The sequence below is a fragment of the Coturnix japonica genome, chromosome 2, assembly GCF_054131305.1.
Source record: "Coturnix japonica strain WE chromosome 2, WE-NBRP24, whole genome shotgun sequence".
NCBI lineage: Eukaryota > Metazoa > Chordata > Aves > Galliformes > Phasianidae > Coturnix > Coturnix japonica.
In genome coordinates, this window is record NC_140664.1 from 110525373 (window position 1) to 110550835 (window position 25463).

At 38.3% G+C, this 25463-nt stretch overlaps 1 protein-coding gene across 8 annotated transcripts in view; it reads left to right on the plus strand.

The window, feature by feature from the left end:
* Nucleotides 1–25463, plus strand: part of OSBPL3 (oxysterol binding protein like 3) — an 80904-nt gene that overhangs the window by 25498 nt on the left and 29943 nt on the right. For 4 of the 8 annotated variants that reach the window (XM_032443186.2, XM_032443189.2, XM_015853789.3 and 1 more), the window contains exons 3-8: nt 11806–12048; nt 20114–20233; nt 20471–20524; nt 20732–20845; nt 21409–21579; nt 25176–25302. In XM_032443186.2, the coding sequence (XP_032299077.2) occupies nt 11956–12048; nt 20114–20233; nt 20471–20524; nt 20732–20845; nt 21409–21579; nt 25176–25302 (679 nt within the window). In that variant the 5' untranslated portion in view covers nt 11806–11955. The remainder of the gene's footprint in view (nt 1–11805; nt 12049–20113; nt 20234–20470; nt 20525–20731; nt 20846–21408; nt 21580–25175; nt 25303–25463) is intronic. The other 4 variants (XM_032443188.2, XM_015853791.3, XM_015853793.3 and 1 more) reach the window with 1 other exon arrangement.

Below are 25463 nucleotides of genomic sequence, written 5' to 3' on the forward strand. Positions count from 1 at the left end.
GAAAGGTGGAGAGAGTTGGATCTGTATGAACAAATTCACAGCAGATGTAAGCTCTGGTTCAAGCAGTCTGTCGAGTCCCCAGGCAAATTTACTAAGATCTCTCTGCACAAGAGAGCCAAACCAATGCGTCACAGCATTTACTGAAAGCTCTGATTATTCCGAACATTGTATACTGAAATTATATGAACAAACTGCAAGAAAAGATGGCAGGCTTTTCAAAACAAGCTGGTGGGCACCGCAGGAAAAGCAAATTTATATTGAGTTTTCAGGAATGGTACTAATTTTTTTAGTAGATTGGTACTGGATAGGACTTTGTATGGCTGGGAATATTATTCATGGTGAAAGCAAAATGTGAAGTGTGAGAGTTTAATGCTGCTTTGAGTCAGTCTAAATGAACTGTACTTCAGAGTGGATGTTTTGGGAAGCATGAAGATGCAGTCAGCTTTTTCTGGATGCTATTTAGAGCCTGGCACGTGGCTCTCATTTGTCCTACTTTCAGAATCTTCGAAAACGTAATGGTGCTGAATGGAGAGAAACATAAAAGAGAGATAAGAATATTTTAAGTCCAAGTAATTCAATAACTTTTGGGATAGTTTATGCAAATGTAAACTACTTGAAATGTGACTTGTGGGCTTCCTAAATAAACTGGCATGCTGTTCCGAGAGTATATTCCTACCGTGCATCAAAATGAAGAGACAGAATACAAGATCAGGTGCTTAAGAAACATTATGTCGTGCTGTACTCTGTCTTGACTTTTGTCGTCTTATAGAAGTATGATAACCATTCAGCTTATTAAGTGATCTATTCTTAAAATCCTGTCTCCAGGGGTTGCAAATGATACTGGAATGTTACAGGAGATCCTACTTGCTTTGTCACTGTTTTATTCTATAGTTTGGTTACTAATTAGAAGTAATAAACACCTTTAGTGTTCATCTGCCTGGTTGGTATTGTAAAATCACGGAGAACAGACAACAGTCTTTCAATCATCTCGCTCTGGGAACAGCATAGAAATAGTTTTAACATCAACTGTCTTGTGGTTCTCCAGATTGGTGCAAGTTGTCCATTCTGAAACATCATTCCAATGAGGGGCATCATGGGGCTGATGACTCCTCGTGTCTGAAGATGACAGCCTGGAACAGGGATAGTGGGATCACAAGCTCCATCTGCCTCCTTGTTTGCAGCTGGAACAGGCAATTGTCTTATTTTATTATTTTTGAGTACAGAATGAAAGACTGGAAAACTGCAGTTACTGCTGATATAACTTCTCCTAAACTAATGCTTTCCATTGCCATTGGTCATGCCTAGGATTGCCTTTATGTTCCACGTGAATTGGCTGTGTGAGCTTAGTTATGGGAGCAGGTTTGTGATGTGGTCTCAAGAATGAACATGTGCATTTCACATGGAGGAAGTGTTATAATTCTCTCAACTTAGGTAACCATTCACAGTAATTTTTTTCACGTTCCTCCCCCAGCTCTTCACTTCTGAAACACATTCAGTTTTTTTCACCTTTTCACAATGAAATGTATGAAACAAAATAATTCATTTTTTAAGTGTTGCGTTGACATCGTGTGTTACTGTGCATAGGGCATAGATGCTCTTCTAGAAATAAAAGTGAATTGTGAAGATGCTTTAGACTCAGCAGAGTTAAAGTCCTGTGGTCATGACTTGACAAAAGCTTTGCACATAATTCCAATCACAAGAGCCTTTGAAAACACAACTTTGTCAAAAGTATTTTATGGCATAGATTTTGTAGAAGTGTTTTCCTCCTTTATGCAGTCTGTATTTTGTCATAAAAAGAAGATGTATTTGGATGAGGTTTCTCAGATGTTTTAACCTAAAAGTGCTGCTTGCTGAAAAAAGTGTGGAAAATAATCAATGGGAGATGAATATTGAGCACAAGTAAGGAAAAAGTATATAGGTCAGCCTGAATAGAGTGGGCACAACTGCTGTCTGTTAAGAAAACTTTCAATATTATGTTTCCCAATATCACGTATTTTACTACTTGAAACATATGTACATATGTATATATATATGTGTGTGTGTGTGTGTGTGTATATATATATATATATAAAGTATTTCAGCTTCTTCCTTTAGGAAATTGCGTCTTCATTCTCATGTTCAAAAATTCATTAAGTACATTATATAAAAAACTTGTGGGGAATGTCTTGAGTGTCAGGGTGCACTTTATGCTGTGCTGCTCGTAATTAAGCACAGGTTTCATTTATTTTTCTGTTGTGAGCCACGATGAAAAGCCAGCAACAGCTGCCAGCATTTTAGAAGCAAACTCAAGAAGAATGAGAGTTTGGGAAGAGAGTATGGAGAGAAAGGAGGTGAAGAACAGTGCTAGTGGCGCCTTTCTACAGTGAGGAAGTTTAAAGGGAGTCTGCCTTGTTTGTAAGCACTTCTGTTCATTGCTTTTCTTTATAGTCTATAATTAAAATCCCAGTTGTTCAGCCATAGCTCAAGTATAACTCATGTCAAAAATGCTGTGAAGCAGCCACAGTGCTAGTCTACATTACAAAAATCTTCACGTTGTTGTTTGCTATATCTGTATCCTGGTTAGTGACTGGAACTGAAATGAAAAAACTGACTGTACTCATTAGAAGTAATAAATATGGATTGTTAAGCTGTAGCACCCTTTCACTAAGCCCACATCAAGTTCCTTGTAAGTTATTCATTCTTTCATGTTGCTGAGGCATCCTAATTAAAAACTCCAATCTTTTACTCCTCTGAAAATGCTTGAGAATGGGATTTTGGCTGAAACTTCTTTGTGCCTGGAATTTCCTTCATTTTCAATTAAATTCAAATAGAACATCAGTAGGTTGCAGCAACCTGAATCTAAATGTAAGATTAGGGGCACAGTGTCTTTTCTAGATCTGCCTGAATCAGTTGAAAATAATACTGTTTTGAGTTTCTTATTGCTGCCTACCGTGCCTGCACTTTAGCCAATTGAGCTGTGTAAGTATATTATGTATGTGCACTGCCCACTGTGACAACTGACTCTACACTGACATTCATTATGGAAGGCTCCTAAGATTTTGTTTGTTAACTAGTTTATTTTATTTATTTATTTATTTATTTTTCTGAAAGGAAGTTACATATCTCCAGTAAAAGGACAGTGACAGATTGCTTGGGAGTAAGAATATCTTAAGACGATTCGATCTTTTTCACAGTGTGTATGAATTTAAGCTTTAAGCTATCAGTGGGGGAGCACTGAGCTACTGTTTAGAGCTATGGAAGTCCTCAGCAGATGTATATGAACTATAAGCGTTAATACTGGAGGGATGTCATATTCTACATTGAGATGTTATACTGTAGTTGAATGGTATAAAAATGTTCAGTGCATTAGAACTCCATACATCTTCCTGCTGGATTGTCTGGAATAACATTAAATTATTCACAACTTTCTTTTTTTAATTGAAGCTTCTGTTTTTGATCAATCTCCTGACTTGCTCGTAGATTTTGTTCTGTTGTAGCTTTGTGCAAGAGCTGACATGAAAGCACGAACTGAAATGAGCCTTGTGTTGTACCCTAGCATGGCTTCTTCTTCTGAAACTTTGGGTTCGCTTTCTTCTTTATCAGGTTTAAAAGTTCTCCTACCAGCTCTGTTTGAGTTGAGGATTTAAAGCAACTCTAACAGGATTCAGGTCCGTCTTCAGTGGCTGTAAACTAGAGGAGGAGTTAGCAGTGGTTGCAGGGGCTTGCATTGTTCTAGCTGGGGAGAAGATCCATTTTATGGTCCCTTTCTTGAGTAGGACGTAGCCTGTTAACTTAGTTGCAGGCCTTCATCTCTTGCCTCCATCATTTCCTGCTGACCCAGCTTTTGCAATTGATTCTTTCCCCAGGTTTTCTCCATTTGGGCACAAAACACTGCATGTAATCATGTATCTCACATCTCCTTCTAGGTCTCTTTCAGTTCATCTTTATTCTATGCCACAAGGATAGCGTTGCAGAAAACCTGATCTGTGGAGCCTCTTTCCTGGCTCCCACTGTCAAGGTGTTTGTTACAGTCATGTATATGAATGACCAACTGTATAATAATGACTCATATATTAAGACAAATAGTGGTATACATGTCTTCCAAGAGAACGATTCAGTCAGCAGCTGCTTTTCACTGTTTTTGTATCTGCATATGCGTACATGATGTGTTTCCAAGCAAAAGGACATTCACAGGCATCATCCAATTTATCCTGGAGGAGATCCATCCCAAGCCTTTACATATTTAATGTTGATTTGAAAGAAATACATTTCTGTATATGTGTTATGTTTGCATTTTTCTTTTCATTGAAAGGTTGGAGTTAACAAGCTCTTCCTTCTTGGCATTAGCAACATCAATCCTTGCACTTGTAGCACTAATTATCCTCAGTATGCTTTCTAAATGTTAATTGTTTCTTGCAACACATCTCTAAAGTGTCAAAGTTTAGTCACAAATTGCTGCGTTCGAAAGCATAATGTAGGGAAGTTAATGGCCCTCAATCTAAAATGTTAGAGAAGGTGAACACTGGTGCACTTCCTAAGCCTGTGCTTTTGTCAAAATACTACTCATCTCCTTTGATGTTTCAAGCAATCTTAATATGAAAGACCATCTGTAAAGACCTAATCTGCACATAAGCTTTAAAAGACAGTTGTAGCTCTATCTGCAGCAATTTGTAAAATGATGCTAAACTGATCAAGAAATGTGCCATTTCTGTAGTCCGTGGTCATTACACTTTGCAAAGTGTGCATACAAACGTGTCTTTATCTGGGCAAGAACTGAATCTTGTTGCCATGGTCATTAAAGTTAATGAGATTAAATTTTTCAGCAAAGAGGCCTGCTTAGAAAGGAGAAACACTAAATGTTCTCCAAATGAAGTGTTGTTTCCCTGGCTGCTTTTTTTTTTTTCACTTAGAAATTGTGACATACACTAAACATATGTGACAGTATCATGGGAAAAAAAGAGATCTACAAGGAGAGAAGTACTAAAAGCTTTTTGGAAGTGTATGATGCTGAGGTGTGAAAACTTAAACACCACATCAAACAGCAGGGGAGGCATTGTAGGTTCTGCTACTCATTCAGGAAAGCATCTAACTTTCTGCATGAGATGAGAGGATCTCTGGGTTGTGTTTGTTGTTGATACGTACTCTGTGCCATCCTCATTCAGGTCTCTGTTAGAACAGTTCTTGGGCTGCAGAGACTCTTCTTGCAGTGGTCCTAATTGCTGTTCTGCATGAAACCACGGGTGACTGGAGTTTGCTTCTCCATAGTTAAACCAACTAAGTCAGCAGGTTTAATAAAATATATTGCATGATGTCAGCCTTGGTAGATTTATGCATCTCACAGCATTATGCAGCTTATCAGGTCATAAAGAGATAGTCTGGTACAGAATTACATGGATGCCTTCAGTGATTTCACAGAAGAGTAATGTATTCTTCCTGACATACAGACAGCATTGTCTTAAGATGGTGAGTTACTTACGTAGTGGCAGACTGACAGCTATTTCCACAAGAAGGCTCTGACTTCCAGAACGTGGTGCCTATGAGAACTGAATCTAAGAAAACTGTATGTATTTCAGTACCATTTTATCAGCAGCGAGTGCTGAGTTTTGGTTTTGAATAAGCCTTGAGAAATAGTGGAATATCTTTGTTTCAGTGAGCAAAGCAAAGCTTTAAATAGTAACAGATAACAGTAAAATGAGAGGCAACCATGCTTGTGCCAAAGCTCTGATGGTAAGTGTTTCCACTCATACCAGCCCTGAGACCATTAACAGGTGTTCTTTTCCAAAGATTCAGTGCAGGCTGTGAAATGTTACTGTATACCGGCTCTTTTTCATACTGAAAACAGAAAGCCTTTTTCTCTCTCCCATTCCTTCATCATCCTTTGTCTGGGGGCTCGTGAAACCCCTGGATGAATAGCATTTCCATTGTGAAGAGTCTCACTGCTTCTCTATTACTTGAGGTTGACAGCCCTCCCAGCGCTCATTAGCGCTGCTCTGTGCAGTGTGTGTGCTCGCAGCATAGCGTTTGATCACAGCTCAGTAGCTTTTACTTTCCTGACAGGGAGGCTGTGGACCCGTCTTTTCCAGCATCACAAAGCAGCTCCTGCGGTCTCCAGACTTGTGGCATCTCGGTCATGTGTGTGAGTTGTACTTGGAGCTGGAAGGGGGCACGTGGGACCCCATTCCTCTGGGCAACCTGTGCTAAGGAGCACAGAGCTGCCAGCCTGGCCCTGGGCAAGACTCCCTCCAAAAGGGGTGGAGGAAGAGGAGGAATTAATTATTTAGGATGTGCCTGTGAGCTAGGTCATTTGTATTTGCAAATGCAGTCACATTCTTGACTGTGATTAGAAGCTGGGTTGAAAAGGTGGTATGACAGCTAACCAATTAACATAATAATGCTGCCGTTGCTAATACATATTTTGTGTAACTCATCACAAAGATTTTTTTATCCTATCTGCCTAGAATATGTGTACAGTGAGTTTCATACAAATGCAGTCTCTCACATCTCCTTAGGGAGAGGGGCAACAGTGTCAAGATTAGACATTTAAAATTAATCATGTCACAAGCAGTATTAAAGTGAATTTCAACAGTAGATGTGATGGGAAGGTAATATTTTTATATATACTTACATTTTAGGATGCATATTGACCTACTTCTGAATTTATATAAGGTTTTTCTAATACTGGGTACTGAATTATTTGCCCCCAGGGTTAGTGAAACTGCAGACACTTGCTTTGCTTTGGGAAAGCCTGACTAGAGCTGACACTGAACAATGTTCTTCTTTGGTGTCTTCCCTGGGACACATGGTAGTGGATTGTTTCCAGGTGGTTGAGTTTGGGGGTTTTTGATGACTTTGTTGCTGTTGTTGTATTTGCTTTCTTGATGCTTGGAACATGCAGGGTGTTCTTTCACTAAGTGATGAATATTATACATGAAAAGTAATCCAGCGTTACATGCAGTATGTTTGTTGTTTGCCTGGTTTCCCACCCTATGTCTCTTTTGATTACACAAGTAGGATGCTTTTGTTTGAACTAATTTTTCCTCTCTTGGGCCAATTAAATAATTAGTATGATTTAATTGCTACAGTAGCCTCCTTAAGGAAGTAAGCAAGATGGAGCTAACTTTCTTTGCATCATAGAATACCTCAGAGGGTAGGATATGTCTATGGCCAATGAAAGTGCCTGCTCAAGAGGCTGTGATTTGGATGGTGTCTAGGACAGCAACTAACTGAGGGAGGGTCTCAAAAGCTTCCTGTTACTGCTACTTTACTTAAGTTGTTTGAATTGTTGCTTTCAAAGATAGTTTTAATAATTCCTTTATTTTTAACTACTCTATATCTGCAAATTTTCTTTCCCTAAAGAAAGCCTTAAATATATTCATGTATATGTATATATATATAGATATGTAAATATGTATGTATATTTGTGTGCTGTGTCGTTCAACAGTATGAATGTTACAGTAATTTGGGAATAGCAAATACCTTCCTGAAAAAGACATTTGCAATAGCTGTACATGGCATATCTGTAGCCTATATATAATTCTTGCTTTTTGTTTTTGAGCCAAATGAGATTGTTGGATAGATTAAAGCTAGCAATTTGGAGTACGACAGAGAAAGCCATGAAAGCATTACTTGGAAAAGACTATTGCTTTCTTTATCCAAGTGGACATGAGTGAATGTAACCTAATAATATAATAATAGATACAGAGCAAAGGTTTCAGCGTGGATTCTTTTTTAATTCAGTGGAAGTCACTCTGTTGCTTGCAGCCCTTACTTGGATTGCTGTCTTGCATTTGCTGTGTCCACATGGCTTTTGTCAGACTTTCAGTTGTTCTTATTCTTCTATCCACAAAATCTCTATTGTCTACAGTTATAGTATGAGATGTACGCTTCCAGATTTGCTACTCGATTTTTCTCTGCCGTGTTCTTTTGATGCTGATTCAGCTCTGAAACAGCCCTAAGTCTTTTTCTTCTAAAGCCATGACAAAAATAATTGCATAATGTCGATTTAGTACTGCAGATTTCCAGAATTTTCTAAATTTCTTTCATGAGACGTGGGATTTTGCTGTAAGCTTATTGCTTTGAGAATTGCTGGAAATGAGTTATGATGCTGTGAAGTCATTCTGAACCAGTGCAGTTTGAAAGATTTTGGGACAATGAGGACAACATAGGAGACAGTACACTTATATTTTTCAAGTCTTCCTGTTGTACATATTGTCATATGTCTACATCTGCCTTAATGGATTTTGAACAATAAGGCTCTTAAAAACAGATAATAAGTAGAGGTAAGTGCTGCTTATGGGTTTAAGATACTGTAGCTATAAATAATATTTGACTCTCTCTTTTCTTAGTTCTTTAAAGTGCACCTGGTGAGGTCATTTGCATGAGTAGCCTTGGCCTACTTTTGCTGCTGTTGACTCAGTAGAGAAGAATTAGGCCAATACTTAGCACTTGTGAAAATTTCTGTCCTAAATGTATTTGAATTTGCCTCAGCCTTGCACTTCTGATTTGACTTTTTGGAACAGACCAAAGTAGCTGGTACTTCGTACTTCAGAGGAAAGGTGGGAACAAGCATCATTAGTTCCAAAATCATTTTGTGGTACGGGGAAGAGCAGAAAGCAGTGAACCTGAAGTAAATGGATCATGATGACCTCAAACCATGAGAGTCTGCTGCAATTTTAGCTTAGTTTGCATAATCTTGATGGTCACGTCTGCTTTCAAGTCTTAATTGCTCATGTACCTTTGTACCCTTCAGTCCTCGAGGTAATGTAAAACATGAGAAAGGCTCAGTCATTGCTACTGGCAGCCAGAGTATGAGAGTATGTTTGGGATGTAGGATCAGTGTTTTTTCACCTTTCTGGAAGCAGTGAGATGGTTATTTTTGAAGGGCGACCATGTCTTCACAGAATCAGAGAATCACAGAATGACCCGGGTTGGAAGGGACCTCAAGGATCATGAAGCTCCAAGCCCCCTGCATGGCAGGGCCACCAAACTTCCACGTTTACTAGATCAGGTTGCCCAGGGCCCCGTCCAGCCTGGCCTTGAACAACTCTTCTCTTTTTTCTTTCTGAAATGAAAGGGAATTTTTAAAAAGGAACACAAAGCAGTTTCTGGAGGACACAGCAGTTTTGACAGATGGCTTGGGGTCACGCTCAGTGTTCATGTATAGTTTCAAGTTCAAATTGGGAATTCTCAAGGTAATAATTTAAATTAGTGTGAAACGTAACTAAAATATTAATAAGACTTTGGACAAATGGCACACATGGTTCTTGCTTTCTTTGGCGACAGTTAAAAATAAATAAAGAAGATAGATAGATAGATAGATAGATAGATAGATAGATAGATAGATAGATAGATAGATAGATAGATAGATAAAGCCTTTTCTTAGGTCCATGTAGTAAATTAATTTGAAAGAATACAAGAAAATTGAAAAGCTCTGTTTTGGAAGTCGACTCTCAAAATACTTCAGGTATTCTCTGTCAGTTCTGTCCTACCTTACTCCCACCCTTTGCTTAAGTACCCCAGGTTAGGTGGCTGAGTCACTTTCAAATCATTTGAACTCTAGAAACATGCCGTCTCTGATTAAAAAAGATAAATGACTTTGCTAAGGGAGTTCTGAAGTGCTTGGCTGAATGCCCAAAGTCTTTGTCTAGACTATATCAACGTTAGTGAGCAGAGCAGTGCAGTAAAAGTGGGCCTTTTCAAGTGATGCAGTTATGGCGATTACCCCACATTAGCACTGAGATAGAACTGGCCAGGATGAGCTTGCGCCTGGTGCCATGGACAAAGTGCTGCCATCACTGGGTGCATTCCTGGAGCACATCTGCTGTAGTTTTTCCATAAGGAATAACTGTGTCCAAACTCCAAGGCTGTCCTGCAGATTAACCCAAACTATGAAACGAAAACCAAGTGCTATATTGATCACTTTATCCATTTTAGATATGGAACAGTGAAGAGGACCATGTAGCTATCTGTATAAGCAGTGAACAGTAGTTAAACTCCTGCTGGGTGGCAATTTTGAGGGGATATTTGAACCATGAGTTTACAAAAAGCTTTTTTACATTCCTATCGTGAATGTTTGATCTCCTCTTGTAAACAGAGATATTCCATTAAACTGTTTTACTAAATGCACCTTGAAATTAATTAATAAAGTTATGCTTTATGCTTACTCAGTGGTTTAAACCTTTTAGATGTGCTAGTCCTTGGTGAAATGCCACACAGAAATTTTTCACATGGGAAGAGTCCATACCTTCTCCAATGCACACACTTCCTAATCTCAGCAGTAATTTCAGTGCAAAACTTGTGTGCAAGGCCCAAATCTGGTCTTGTTATCACATCATTGTGCTGTTGTTTCTCTTAGTTTCTTGCATCATGCTCGCTGGCTTTATGAAACAGACTTAGCAGAGCTTGCTTTCTCACCTGATTTTTGGAAACTGGGGATTATTTCTACAGTAGTTGAGGCCATACCTCAAGTCCAGAGAAGAGAAGGCTCAGGGGAGGCCATATAGCACTCTATGGGCACGGTGAAGATGAGTTGACAGTTGGACTAAATGACCATACTGATGTTTTCCAACCTTAATGATTCTATTGTTTGTAACTTTGCATAGATTTGCTCTAGGGGTAATTAAGTATTTCTAAATAAATAGATAGAATAAATGCTAAGAGAGAGACCAGCTAAAAAGAGAGTAACTTGGCTGAACTGTAACACCAAGCTGTATTGCAGAATAGGCGCTGTAGGCTGAAAAATGTCTTTGTTAGGAAGTTGGACGCCTCAGACTACAGCACTTAGCACAGTTAACTCCAACATGGTGTTGTTGCTGTCTTAAATGCAGCACCAGTTTGTCATGGTATTTTTACTTGTTTGTTCTTAAGACAAACTAGAATTTTTGAAACAGAAAATATTTTGCTAGAGGTCTTAACATATGGCTTCTCTCTGAATAGGATTTTGTGACTCTTCAAGAAAAAATGAATGAACTCAACAACCAGTGAGCTTAGTTCAGGGCTTTACTTATAGTGCAAGCGGGCAGGTGGGTTGTGAAGTAATGCCTCCCTGTTTTGGAAATTAATTTTCTCTTACCTGTGGAAGTGTCTTACTTTCCTCAGTGATGCTTTTGCACTATTCCTCATGTGCAAATTCCTTGCCCAAGACAATAAAAGCTTAAGTATGAGACAATTCACAAAGCTCCTCCGCCACCCCAAGTTTTGTAAAGCATTACCCTTTTGTTATGTCCTTTGCTCCATTAAAAAAAACAGTGTTATTACCATGGCAACTCTTGCCCACACTGGAAATCCATTATTAGGAGTTTCTGGCTTGGGTTTTATTTGCATATGCTGCAAACAGCAGTGTTATTAAACAGACTGCTGGTTGTTCTTCCAGTCACTGAGTTAGATGGGTGATGTGAAAATAGCTACAACTTTTTGATTCCAGGTAAGAGGGGTCATGAACAGCTCTGCGTAGTTCTCTACTCCTGTGTATTGCTTGTATTATATATTACTTTTTCCTTACAATCTGTAGCTGTGCTTACTTGTTTAGCTTATCAAACAACCTGGAAAAAGGTTTTTTTAGTTACTCAGCATCCTTTTTGGGAGACAATTTATTAGACATTTTCTCCTCAAGTCTTAAAAATGATGCTCAGTACTGTACTTTGTCTTCTGCATAAATACTGACTATAAAGCCATGCAATTCTTGCTAGTCCTATTTGATAATAGAAAAATTTATCATGAAGAGACTTTTGCGTCAGTTTCTAGTAGCGTACCGTAATGTTGTCAGCTTGCGTTACCAAAGGCTATATTATGATTTTGGCATTTTGTTTTTTTTCTTTTTCATTTTAGGAATTTCTATGGGATGCAGATCATGCTACTGGAATGCATTTGGGTAAAGGATGAGTTCTGCACTTCTCTCAGGAGTCTTCCAATACATTTGCTTAATTACCTTTTAATGACATTCTAAGTGAGCTGATGTGAAATAAATAACCTTGAATCATGAGTGAAGAAAAAAACTTCGGTGCATCTCAGAAAATGTTGTCTCCTTCAAGAAGTACAAGCAGCTGCTCCTCTAAGCAGGGAAGTCGACAGGTAATACAACCAAACTGAACGCACTGACAAGATTGGCTGTTATTTTGCTTCTGAATATTGGTGAATTTTTAAAACTCTGTTTTCCTATTGCTTATTTTATTTGATCACTTCTTTGGTTTCTTTACCTGTTGGGTTTTTTGTTGTTGCTGTTGTTTAATTTCCATAGTAGCATCTTGCTCTTAGTGAAATGCGCTGAACATGTTTTACAAATATTACTTGAAAAATAGTGTATATAACCTGCCTGAATAGCAGGCTCTTGTAAAACTGGAACGCTAACAGTGAATCTTTGTAGTGAAATATTACTGCTGTGGAGGCTTGATCCTGAAATCCCAAGCCCTCCCTGGAAGATAACATTTCTGTGGTAGAATACTGGGTAGCAGTTCTGCTTATTTCAAGTTTCCGTAGAAAGGTTTGCATGAAAGAGAATGCATTTTTCTGGAACTTGACATTGAAAACGTTCATTTGGGTGCCTGTATGCTGGTTGTTGTGGAAATGTAGTTAAGAAAATACGTATTTGTATAACACAATTCATCTAGATGCCTGATTCTGTATGAAACATGAAACCATACTTTGTCTTCTGCAGAAGTGATCATTTATGCTATTCTTTCAACTTTACAGTGAAAACATGATGGTAAGCATTTGTACTTGACAAGTGAAACTGCTGGAGACAGCTTTTTCATACGGGCAAGAATCACTGACCTGTAGCAATGCTGAAAATCAAGCTTAAATACACTCAAACCATGCTTGCAAAATGATGAGCAATACCCTCACCGTACATAAACTTTTATTTGTACAGATACTGCTTTAGTGGAGCTCTTGGAGCTGCTTCAGGTTGAAATGTTAATTGGAACTGAGCATCCAAATCCCCTTAAAGCTTTGGAGACCTCAGCTGTGTGTTGGAAGAGCACCTGCTTTTCTGGGACATCTGACCCCACACGTACAGTCTCTGCAATTTCTGCATTTTAAAGTGCTATGCTTGTAAGAATCGCTGTGCATTTCTCATACACTAAGCAAGTAAATCCTTGCTTTCAGGACACTTTTTTGTTTGTTTTTCTTTTTTTGGTTTGTTTGTTTTCCTTCAACATTACATTTTATATCCTCAGTGTGAGATTACTGCATAATTTAAAACATTTGGTATTGTCTGTTCCAGTAGCTCCAGTCAGTCATGTGTTATCACATAGCTTTTAAATAATATGATTTATATGAGTGTGTCTAAATCCCATGGTGCATTACATAGCCAGTAAAATCAACTATACTTATGCAGGAACAATTTACGCAAGAAAATCATTACTGCCATTTAGCATGATGGAATCTGAGGTTTTTGATAGTATTTTTGGTGGATCCTATTTCTTACCCATTTTTTTTCTCATCTGTATCCTTTGGAGGAAAGGAATAAATCAGTAAGGCTTAATATCACTTTGTCCCCAGTTTTTTATCCCTTGATCATCTGTACAAAAATGCAAGGTATGCCTGATAGGTGTGGGAGATGCTGTTTTACTTGTATTCCAGGTGCATCAGGCGGAATACATCAGGCAGATGGCTAAGCTGCCTCACACACCTATCAGGTCAAGCTGAATGAAGGTGTAAAGTAGGTTGTTTCCCAGTCTATTTTGAAGTCATACAGTTCATCTTTCTTCATACCAGCCACGGTGATAAATATCTCCACTTTGATTAAAGTTTCGGTATTACAATTTTCATGGTCAGTCACTGCAGTACCAAGTAAGCAAGTGGATTATTTTGCATCTAGGCAACCTAAACAAGACAAATGACTTGTCTGTGTTTTCAGGAAACCTTGATGGTAAGGTAGCTTGCATGAATTGGGGCAGCTCACACGACTTGTTGTATGCTGGAAAATAATTGCTAAACAGTGCTAAAGTTTTTGCCTTCTTCCTCTTCATATATACACTGAAAATTTAGAAATACTTGTTTTTAGAAATAACATGACATTCTTATTGTCTTTATGATTTCTCTTTTCTAATAGAGACTTCTTTGTTCATATGGAATTCTTTAATACTTATCTACCCCTTTTCTTATGAAATATAATAACTTCCAATCTTATCCTGTAACTTTGCATCTGCTGAAGTGATTGTGAGGTCTTAGAAGTAGTCTACAGTGCTAAAACAACAACAACAAAATCTAAATTACAGTTTCTTTCAAGATTGTCAGTGTTGTATGGGAATTGCTAAGTCACATCCTGAAACAATGATTGAGCACCTGGTAAAGGGACACAGCCAGCACTGGGAACACAGGCAAAAGCAATTCACCTATGCAACCAGAAGGACTAGAACCTGGTTCCACCCTCCCTCATACTCATGTAAGGGCTGGCTGCCACAAGGGAGGGATCTTTTCCAGAAGATCTCTCCTTTTGGAGAATTTGGTGAGCCCTGACCCTTGGGCTGGGTAAGCAAACCTTTCTTTAACTGGATTGTAGCCATCATCCTAGAAGGTTTCAGTGGAAGTTTCAATGAATGTTAATCTCTGCTGTGTGCAGGGAGATGATGGTCCTAACAGAAGCAATCCTCTGCAACACTTACTATCCTAGGCACATTACTGCTTTGAGAGAGTCTCTAGTCCTGCAATTTATAAAGACCTGCACCTTCTTAGAGGGACCTTCCCTTTACTAGTGTAGATTGTAGTATAAGAATGTAAAATTACCTTGCTGTGACAATGTAGAGTTCTGTTGTTTTCAGTCCCTTCTCTCCTTTCTCACAGAGAAGTTCTTGTCATGTTTCATTGAATACTGTTGTTTTTATTGTTAATTGCATCCTGGTGGACATTGTCAACCAGGTGCCTGACACGACTGGGGATGAATAAGGCCACCAACTGAGGGTTATTTGTCGTTCTCCTCTGCATGTTGGTTTAAATAGAAGCAGAGACGTACTGTGAAGAAAACAGCAGCATTCTGAAGTTCTATAGAACTAAAATATCACCTGATAAAAAAGTATCACATATGGAACATGTAGGCTTTGCTTCTGTGTTGCTTTTTCCCCAAAACTCTGTTAGAAGAGAGCAATATAACACTGTTAGCTCCCTTATTAACACTGTTTTGAAAATTTAAGTAATTTTGCCATGTGCTCTGTGGAATGTAGAGCGAATAGTTGACTTTCATCTTCTTTAACTTCCAGTTTGATGGAAGGTTTCCTACTCTTCATCAAACTTCTGTGGCCCTGTCAAGAACCTTCAAATCTAGGCCTTATTACTTGCAAGTTAACGACAGATCTGCCTGGGTGCTTTTCTTCTGTGCTGCTGATTTGACATAGAGATGGTAGTTCTTTTAATCGAGTTAAGTAAAGTGAATCCTGGAAAAATGCAGGAGGAGGGCTACCTTTTGTTTGTTTTTTTTTCCTCATAGTAGTGGGATCTGAGGTTCCCCCTAGTCACAGAGTACACACCTGTATCAAGTAATAAGCAAATTATGATTGGGATGTGAAACCACAGATGTGTAAGGCTGCCCCTGGGGTTCCAGTGGATGCTAAAACGTAGTTATTGCTTGCTCTTCACAGAGCAACGTGTGTCAGCAACGTGGAGCATAAATGGAGACCTGTGATACCAAAGATAGGCTGCTGTGCCATAAGAATTGATTGAAACAGACCTGCAGGATTTTGAGGGGCCTGCTCCTGCCTTTACTAAACTTGGTGGCCGTTTTCTGTCAGGTGCAAGGCTTTTGCAGTGTGAACTGAAGACACTAACAGTTAATACTGTTCCACCATGTACACCTCACCTTGAAGCCTTGTAGTAGCTTGGAGGCTACTGCCACAGCCTGTCTCTCTGCCCTTCTCCATCAGTCACAGAAACAGCTGTCTTCTACAAAGTCACAGCTCAGACTGTTTTGTGAGCAAGGAAAACTCATATTGGTCATTATATTTGAATTGACCCACGTGCAAAAGAAGTTACATTTTGATAACGATTTCTAAGTCTAATATGCTAATGAACTTTTAAAATAAACACAGTAGGGAAAAGCCTTATGACAGGAGAGCTGCTTAAAAATACTCCGTGTTCTAAAAAAGAAAATTGAATAATTTCTGCCAATTTTCTGAACCGTAACAAATGCTTTAGTTGCAGCTGATGCCAGCCCTTATCCTCCACAAAGCGAGCTTCTATTTTTGGCACTTTAAAATATTCGGTACGACTGACTGCATTCTATACTGGAAGAAAGTCTGGCACTGTCATCTCTTTCATTTGGGAAGTAGCAAGTGCAAGCATCAGTCTGAGAGCCGTTCAAACTCATTACTTCATTCTTTCTCCTGAAATAATTCACCTTGAGGAGCTGTATGGTACATAATATTGCAGAAAGCGGGAAGGCTTTTATTAAATATAGAAAATGACTACAGTTACTTAATGGCAGACTTATCTCTGGAGACTGAAGTGTATGTTTTTTGGTTTGATTTTTTTCCTCAGCCACAGAGCATATATCAACTTCAACTACAGCATGAATTTCTGTGCCGACCTAAAATGAGCATCTTCGAACCTGTGAAATGTAACAATAGTGCTTCCTCCCACAACCTTGAGTGAAATCTGCCTCAGGCAGCAAATGTGGAGTTGATCATTCTGTGCAGATACTGGTCTGTAATAATGCGAAATCTTTGGTAGGGCTGTTATCTTTAAACATTACCAGTCTGGCCATTGGACTGGGCATTGTTAAAGCAATACAGATGTTTTTGTTGGTGGTTTTGTTGTGGTTTTTTTTTTAATTTCAGGAGGGGGTGAGTGTTGTGAAGCAGTAGCATTTTCTGGGCGTTTGCCTTCAATTGAGTATTATGGTTTGATTCCCAGTTCCCTATGTATGATAAGGATCAACAGAATTGACCATAATCTGAGTGCTTCCTTTCAGGAAATCCTGTATTTCCATTTTGCTCCTCAGCTATTTCAGACAGATGAGAACAAATGATAATCAACCAGTTTGAGTAATTTGTCTTCATTTTAGAGCAAGCAGTTGTTGTTTTCTTACTTCTGCAGCTGCTCCCAACAATAGCCAGCTGATGCTTTTTACTCATTAAATGTAGCATCAGATATCCTGAAGAACAAAATACTGATGAAAATCTTGGTAGGGTTTAGATCCTGAACAGATCTAAGGAGAAAAAATAAGTCTCATTGCAATGTTTTGGAATGTGGGAGTTCAGAGGCTCGGGTGGGAAAGGCTCTAGCCAGAAGAGGCCGACAGAAACAAATGCTTGCTGTTATTGCAGTGTTGTGCCTTGTAGTTATCCAGTACTTCTCCAAGCTGTTAATTCTCTGAAATATTCATTGCATTTCCTTGGGTAATAAAGTTGATTAAATAGTCCTGTGCTTTTAAAAGTTCTGGACCTATTTCCAGGTCAGCTAAAGCTGTAAAGTATGCAGTCAAAATGTGAGGTTCCCAGATTAACAGAAATGAGAATAGGAACCTTGCCATCCCCTGTGATTTGGCAAGCTGTTGGTCCCACTCTAAGGGAAATGCTGCTTCTACTTCTGCTTTTCTTTCCATTTTCACACTTTTTCATTGTGAAAGCATTTTATTTTTTTTTACCAGCTCACTGACCAGAAGAAACAGTGAGAAATGTAGATCTTCTTCAGGAATAGGGGATACCTCTTACGCCTAGACTGCAGAAGCAGCTCAAAGTAACACTTATTTGAAATACAAGCCAGGATGTGCTCTATATTTAAACCTTTTACCCAAACTGTTGACACAGCATATATTCCAGATGGCTGTACTACAGCTCTACTATATCTCAGCTGCTTCCTTTGTCTTTACCTCATATGCTCAATGTACAGTGGATCTGTCTAATTTCAGCAGTCTTTTTTTTTCCAAATTTACCCCTATGAAAAGAGCAAATTTAGATTCTTGCTTTTTGACTATGCTCAAATTTGTTCTTGTCTCCTGCAAGTAGACTGCTCTATTGACAGTATGCTGTGTTTAACCTTAAGCAAAGACTTTGAGAACTGGATCCAAAGCTCATTAAATGTGATTCATTAGGCATAACAATAAGAATACTGCTTGCTAGTCTTGACTGCTGTCAGGTTGGTTTTCAATGGAAAAATTGTTTGCACACTGCAGTTTAATATATTTTGGATAAGGCAGTGGAAATAACAGGCTTGGTAATCATGTAATACAGTTTTTAAACTCTTCTGACTAATTTCAAGAAGGAAGAAACAACCGTGAACATGCTTCTTAATCTTCTAAATGCTCCTATTAGTTCTTAATTAGAATCATCTTTCACTTGTTCCATCAGGTTTCATTACTTTTTAATGTTTACCTCTTTTCAAGTCCCCAGTTTGAAGACGTCTCATGTCAATATTAGTTTTTTATTGGCTCATTTGTAGAACATATTTCCTAAGGAGGGGGAATTTTATCCACCTGTGGATAGCGAGCAGCAGTAAGTTCAGCAGTTACTGACTTAAAATAAATGATAGCATTACACTGTACTTGATATTTTAAGAGGCTACTCAGGCATCATAGATTCCTAATGCTAGCAATTATGGAAGTGTTAATTAAGTAATCTTTAACTAGAAACAGAATTCTAAACTCACTGAAGGAAGCATTTGGTGGCCAAGCATTTCCATTTATGGTAGGAGAGTTGGTGGAATATCATTGCTTTTTTGCTTTCAAGGTTGAAAGGCTCCCTCAAAAAAGAAAAGAAAATCCTTAATTGTGGAGGCTTATAGCTGCCTTTGTACTTCAATAGCTGTCAGGCTGCAGCTAGCAAGCTGTAGCTAACTGTCACTATAAGGGCACAAGCTGGCTCTGCTTCATTCTCTGACAGCTTCACCCCACAAAAGACTCGTTCTGCTGGTGTCTTGCAGCATAGTGTGCACTGTTGTGGTTCATGATGAGCTGATATGCTGGCAGCATCCCAGGGAGCCTTCTGCTTGACATTCAGCGCATTAACTCCTCATGTTTGAGTACCTTTTCTCTTCCCTGACCTAGTAATTCACCCCTAAGCAGGAGAAAATCCCTGATTATTCAGAGACCTAAGTGAATTCCAAGTCAACAAAAGTGAATAAAGAATATGGAGCATAACTTCTGGTTTCCCTAGGAAAAATATTATTTCTAAATAGTAGTCATGAAATCATGATATTTAAATAGCTCTCAAAATATTCTAGGTTGGGGGCATAAAAGCACATGCTATAATAACTTCATTTAGAGTGACTGTAGTTTTGACTTATCTTCAGGTGGCTGAACTTTAGTCTGGAGAAGAGGAGGCTCAGGGAGACCTTATTGCTCTCTACAATTACCAAAAGGGAGGCTGTGACAAGATGGCAGTCAGCTTCTTCTCCTGTGTAGCTGGTGGTAGGACTAGAGGAAATGGCCTCAAGTTGTCCCAGGGAGATTTAGATTGGTTGTTAGCAAATACTGTTTCTGAGAATGAGTGGTCAGGTGCTGGAGCAGGCTGTCCAGTGAGGTGGTGGAGTCACCAACACCAGAGGTGTTCAGGTGTTGTACTGAGGTACATCATTTAGTGGGAAATATTGGTGGCAGGTGATCAGTTGGATTTGGGTGATCTTGGGTGTCTTTTCCAACCTTGGTGATTCTGTGATCACTGGGTGATCTGTAGAGTGTTAATTGATAAGAGCTGGGCAACCCAGTTTCTAATGCTTGAGCATTATGTATGTACAGGTAAATCATAGAATGACTTAGGTTGGAAGGAACCTACTTCATCTAATTCCAAGCCCCTGCCTGTGGACAGGGTTGCCATCCACTACATCATGCTGTCCAGGGCCCCACCCAATCTGGCTCTCATCATCTTTGTAGCCCTCCTCTGAACCCACTCCAGCAGCTCCACATATTTCCTGTGCTGGGGACCTCGGGCCTGGACACTACATTTGCCTTTTTTGAACCTTATAACGTTCCTTTCCTGCCAACTCTCCAACCTGTCCTGGTCTTGCTGAATGACAGCACAGCTTTCTGGTATGTCAGCCACAGTTTCTTACCTTTATTACTGTAGACATCCAGGTAATGAGGTGCTGAAAAAGTTGTTACTGATGATGGAAACCCTATAGTTTGACTTTTTATTCCTCATCTCAGATCTGTCTTAACAATTCTGTTAGTTGGAAGAAATGAGATCTAGATTTATATTTTCTGTTTAAGCAGGACAGCTGGGAAATTGTAGAAGGACTCCGGGGAGCAATGAATTGTACCCAGGAACCACAGAAACAGGAAGGCTGCTTGCTGAAAAAAAGAAAATGGCCTTTGAAGGGCTGGCACAAGGTAATAAAGGAATGTCTGTATGAAAATCTGGTACCATGTAAATGTGATGCACTGAGTGTGTTGTTACTCTTGGGGTGGGAAAAAAAATATTAAGGGCAGGGAAAAATGTTCTCTGAATAAATGTGTATGGGTGTTTGAAGTGGTGCTTTTTGATTTTGTTTGGTTTGGGGTTGGTTTTTTTGGATGTTCATATGATAATTTTTCTTTCTTTTAATTTTCTTCATTTCCTGTGTGCAGAGATACTTCTTTTTGGACAGAGGGATTTTGAAGTATTCTAAATGCCAAGCTGATGTAAGTGATTTAAAACACTTTAAAGCCAGTGTAAGGTAACAATAGTATTTTATCTGAAATAACAGTAATTCCATATTGATAGTAAAGAGAAGTAGAGTTTCAGCAGCTCTTAACAGTAGATTGAATGCAGAAGAATGATGATCAGAGTATATAATGTCCATCTTGCTTTACTGTAGGGTTATGGTATTCTTTTCTTTCTTTCTGCAGATAGAGAGAGGGAAACTTCATGGCTGTATTGATGTTGGACTTTCTGTCATGTCTGTAAAGAAATCAACAAAATGTATAGATTTAGATACCGAAGAGCAGATATATCATCTGAAGGTAAGTCTTTAACATTGCTCAAACTTGGCTCCCCAAACTGTAGGAGCATAACAACATGAAGTCTGTATGGTGGAGACCATGTTTATTTTTAACAGCAGGAGGTCTGTTAATTTCACTAATTACTTAATTTTAGTCTCAGCAGACTGGTTTTTACACTTTATAACTTGAGAGCCTTTACGATACTGTTCCAGAGTCAGGTACCCCATTACATTTGGTGGTCTTGAACCTTGACAAAACCTTAGAACTTGTAACTAAGAAGTGACAATTTTTGCTTATACTGCTTTTTTTTCCCTCTAGAAGTTGCTAAGCAGTGGGTTTTGCATTATAATCATAGCTCTGATAACTGAAGTTTCTTTTTTGTTTCTACTTTATCTCGTGACTGATTTTGTTGTGCTTAAAAGCTCATGCGTAGTATCTTCTAGTAAGCACATATTTAGAAAAACTTTCCTGGTATTTTGCCCATAAAAGTAAGCCAGCATAGCAGTCTGATGAGCATAAGGTATCTTAGTTTCTTTGCTAGCAATTTTGAATATGGGTGTTATAATATCTGAAATTTTGTGTAGGTGAAATCTCAGGAGCTGTTTGATGAATGGGTATCAAAGCTTCGTCATCACAGAATGTATCGTCAGAATGAAATCTCCATGTTTCCTCATGACGTCAATAATCTTTTCTTCCCAGTATCTACTACAGTGGACTCTGGCTCTGGTCTGTGTGATTTGACTCCAGGTAGAAAGGTAATAGTGATGAGTTACAAACAATGAGCTTTTATCAGTGATTAAATTAGCCTGATTTGTTTTGAAGTAAAGAGCGTAATGAAAATTTGTATGGGTTTAAGTTGTGGTGTAAAACATTTTGCTCTATAAAGAGCAAAACAATATTATCTATAAATTTGCCCCCAAGTATTTTTCTCTGTGATGCTGGTAATATTTATAATGTTATCCCAGTGTTTTAAAGAAGTACATTATATTTTCACAGTGACTTTTAAAACTGGATATTAAATTAGAATCCTCATAGTTTTTGACAATATACCATTATTTGTCTGATACATGCTGATGAATGTTAATGTGAGTCACAGAAGAGCACTCAGCTGTGTCTATATATTTTTCCTTTAGCTAATAAAACCTCTCCCTTTGTACACTAATACATCTGACTGTGCTTAACTAGTAGATAGGAATTACTGAACAGCTGTAACCTATGACTTCTATTTACATTTTGTGAGGTAGCCTCACAAAACAGTGATTTTATTCAGCACCTGAACACAGTCTGTCTCCGGTGGTTTGCATGTCGACTGGCTGATGTTCACCCAAACAGACGCTTCTGCTGCAGTGTAGAACCAGACCTCTTCTGAGAAAATGTTTTTGGTTGTTTTTTTTAGCAATACTGTGCTTTACTTACTGTAACTGTTTCTGTTTCTGTCAACACCACAAATACCTCTTATGCAGCAGTTGTTTCTTTGTTACCCTAATGCCTAAGGTATTCATTTTCCTGGCTATACTGCTGTACAGTCTGAGTGGTCTCATTTCACACTACCTATAGTTCAAGAATTTTCTTCCTACTGTTTTGATGGGACTCCTCCTGAGCAGTCAGCAGCACATTTATCATTGCGTACTGAGGAGTCTCCAACTGTCAAATTTTAGGTGGATGTTTGGGAGTGCTTTGTCAACTTACCCAGTATTCTTTCTCACACATCTTCATTGCCTTCAAAGATGCAAAGTAGAGTGTATCCTCTGCTGCTAACAGGAAGAAAAAATAAAATAAACAAAATGTAGGAAATAAATGTGGAGTGTTTACCCCTTTTGTCCCTGAAAGACCCTTAAAGATGAGACAGCATCTTTTATTTAGCTAACCGTGTCTCTGGCTTGATAAAAGTATAATAGCTGCATAAGACTAAATCTGTGCTGCATTAGAATGGGGGCTGGATAGCTGTAGTATTATTTGGAACAGTATCATTCTGAAGTTTGTAGCAGCACAGAGCTTAGGGTCTGTCTAAAAGCAAACCTTCCCTCATCTCAGAACCTGCTTTGGCAGGACAATGCTGTAGCTGAATGACAATGTTTTTTACCAGGCACAAGCACATGCCAGAACTGCTTTTTGCTAGTGGCTGAGAGGGAGGGGATCTGTGCAAAATGGCAGCTGAAAGAGCAGACTTGCCCTGTGGTAACAGCAGTGTTCTGCAAAGGGCAGTCTGTGTGGCTTTCTGGAGCCAGCACCTCTGTGTCTCTGACAGCCATCTCTTCTGTATCTGCAAGGAAATGGAAAACCTTCTGGGGCACTCTAGTTATTTTCTCCCACAAGAGAACTTGGATAGAAGGGGGAGTACAATATTAAGTACAAAAATAGAACATGGCAGTGCCCATTATATCTCTATGTCTTCGCTCTCAAAAAATAATAGAAAATATACAATGGATCTGTGTGACTAGTATATCTAAAATCTGTGCTTGCTGTCAGGATATTAACCATTTCTTCTTTAGCATGAGGGACTATAATTCACTTTTAATTTATTAATCCAGATTTGCACTGCAAAGAAGCCCTACTTATTTTCATGTGAAAAATAGAAGGGGATAGTTCTTAAGCTCCAGTTAATCACCTTAGCTCTGCTGAAGCTAAATGGAGGTTTGCCAATTTACACCAGCCCTAGGTTAATGGTCGTTGATATCAATCCAGCAGATGAATATTTTGGGAAAAACATAACAAGTGAACTTTGCATTGCATTTTATTTCCATTTAGAGACAACTGGTCAATTTTCACACTTTTTAAATAGTTCTTGGGGGATGAATGTATGTATGTATCTATGTATATTTATGTGCAGTTCTTGGATTCTAATGCATAACCATACTGATTACAATAGAAATTATGCTAACTGAAGCTTCACAGACTCTCTTGACTGTTTCTTAACAGTGTCTTCTTGTTTCTTTGCTCTTAATTATGCCATTCACATATATACATTCTGGAAGAATTACTTTGCATGAGATAAATGTGGGATTTTTCTCCCAACATCAATACATTGCTTATATTTAAATTCAGTGTACTTGAGCTTCTAAAGGTACTAGAATCATTTGTATTTACATATGCAGATGACTGCGACTCATACTGTTTTATGTAGGAATAAAACAGATGAACTGCACAGGTTAATTTAAAAACAATTATGCTTATTAATTCTTCCTGCTTTTCCATGATATATAAATTGATATGGTACTGAATGACATCACCTGGACAGTATTCTGCAACTCAAACTGAAGCATGAATTACAAACTTTAGAAGACTAACTATGAAAAGAGCAACAGAACGAGATACAGATGATGTTTCATATGAATAACTTTAAATTGAGTACTACCTGAGCTTTGGTAAAAGATGGGCCCGTTTTGTGAAACCTATGTTTTAGAGAAGAGCCAAACAACTTATTCAGCTCTTCTCATCATCAGTGAACTGGCCACGTAATGGCAGTTAAGATGAAACATTTTAAGAACTGATTTTAAATAAGATGTATTAATTTTAAATAAGAGTATTTAATTGCTTTGTGCAACTTCCTGATGTACATATTTGTAAAAGGCAGAAGGTTTAATAAGGTTTAAAAAACAGTTACACATTTTTATGGCTACTATTTGTTGTTACGTTAGAGAAGGAAACAGCTTTATAAGCCACTGTGCACAGGTATAACCAGTATTGGGAGGAAATTTCTTTCCATTGGAAACTACTTAATTATGCAGCTCAGTTAGTTCTTAACTCATAGCTTCCAGCATTTCTTGTAGCATCTTGATAGTGAGCGCTTCTGGAATTTTGAAAAGGATTACTGAGACGTTGCAAAATGTTAGTCTTTACCAAAGTAAGATGTGTGTCATACATGTATTAAGGTCTGTCAAGCTAAATCCATACTAAAGTCATGTGACCTAGAGTAAAGCATCTAGAATCATGCTTTCTTTGTTGAAAAACAGCTCTAAACAAGTGTATGCATCTTACATTTCAGTTACCTTTGGGCTTCTTCAGGGGGCATATAAAAGGTATAAAATGTGTTGTTTTGGTGCTTTAAATCTATTAAATTGATTTAATTGATGCAGAGCTCCACTTTTCTTCAAATTTCAGTTGTCAACAAAATGTTATTGTTACTTTTGTATCTGCTTTTGTGTGTTATACTTCCTAACAGTATGCTTTGATGACTATAATGCATAATCTAGTTCATATACTTTTTACTTTATTAATTTTTTTTTACCACTGTGCTATTAATGCCTTCAGTTCTTGTCACTGATTGTGGATCTCAATTGTCGCTTATCAAAATGTATCCTTACAACTTTATAATGTTATTCGTTAATTTTCTTGTTTTACTCTGGAACAGTCAGGAAGCTTGACCAAACAAAGCTCGCTGTCAGCTGGTGGTAACTTGTCGTTTTCCTTTTCGAGTAATGAGTCCAGGATTCCATCTTGGCTACAGTCTTCTGAAGACATGGAAAAATGCTCAAGAGGTAATTCCATTTGAAGGAAGATTAAAATGAATTAATATTTCCCCTACTTCTTCTTGGCAATGACACTACAATAGCATAAATAGCCATTACAGCTTTTTTTCTGAAACAAGAGGAAGGAAAGGGGTAGTTGTTGATTTCCTTCCTATTTGCTTGGTTTCAAA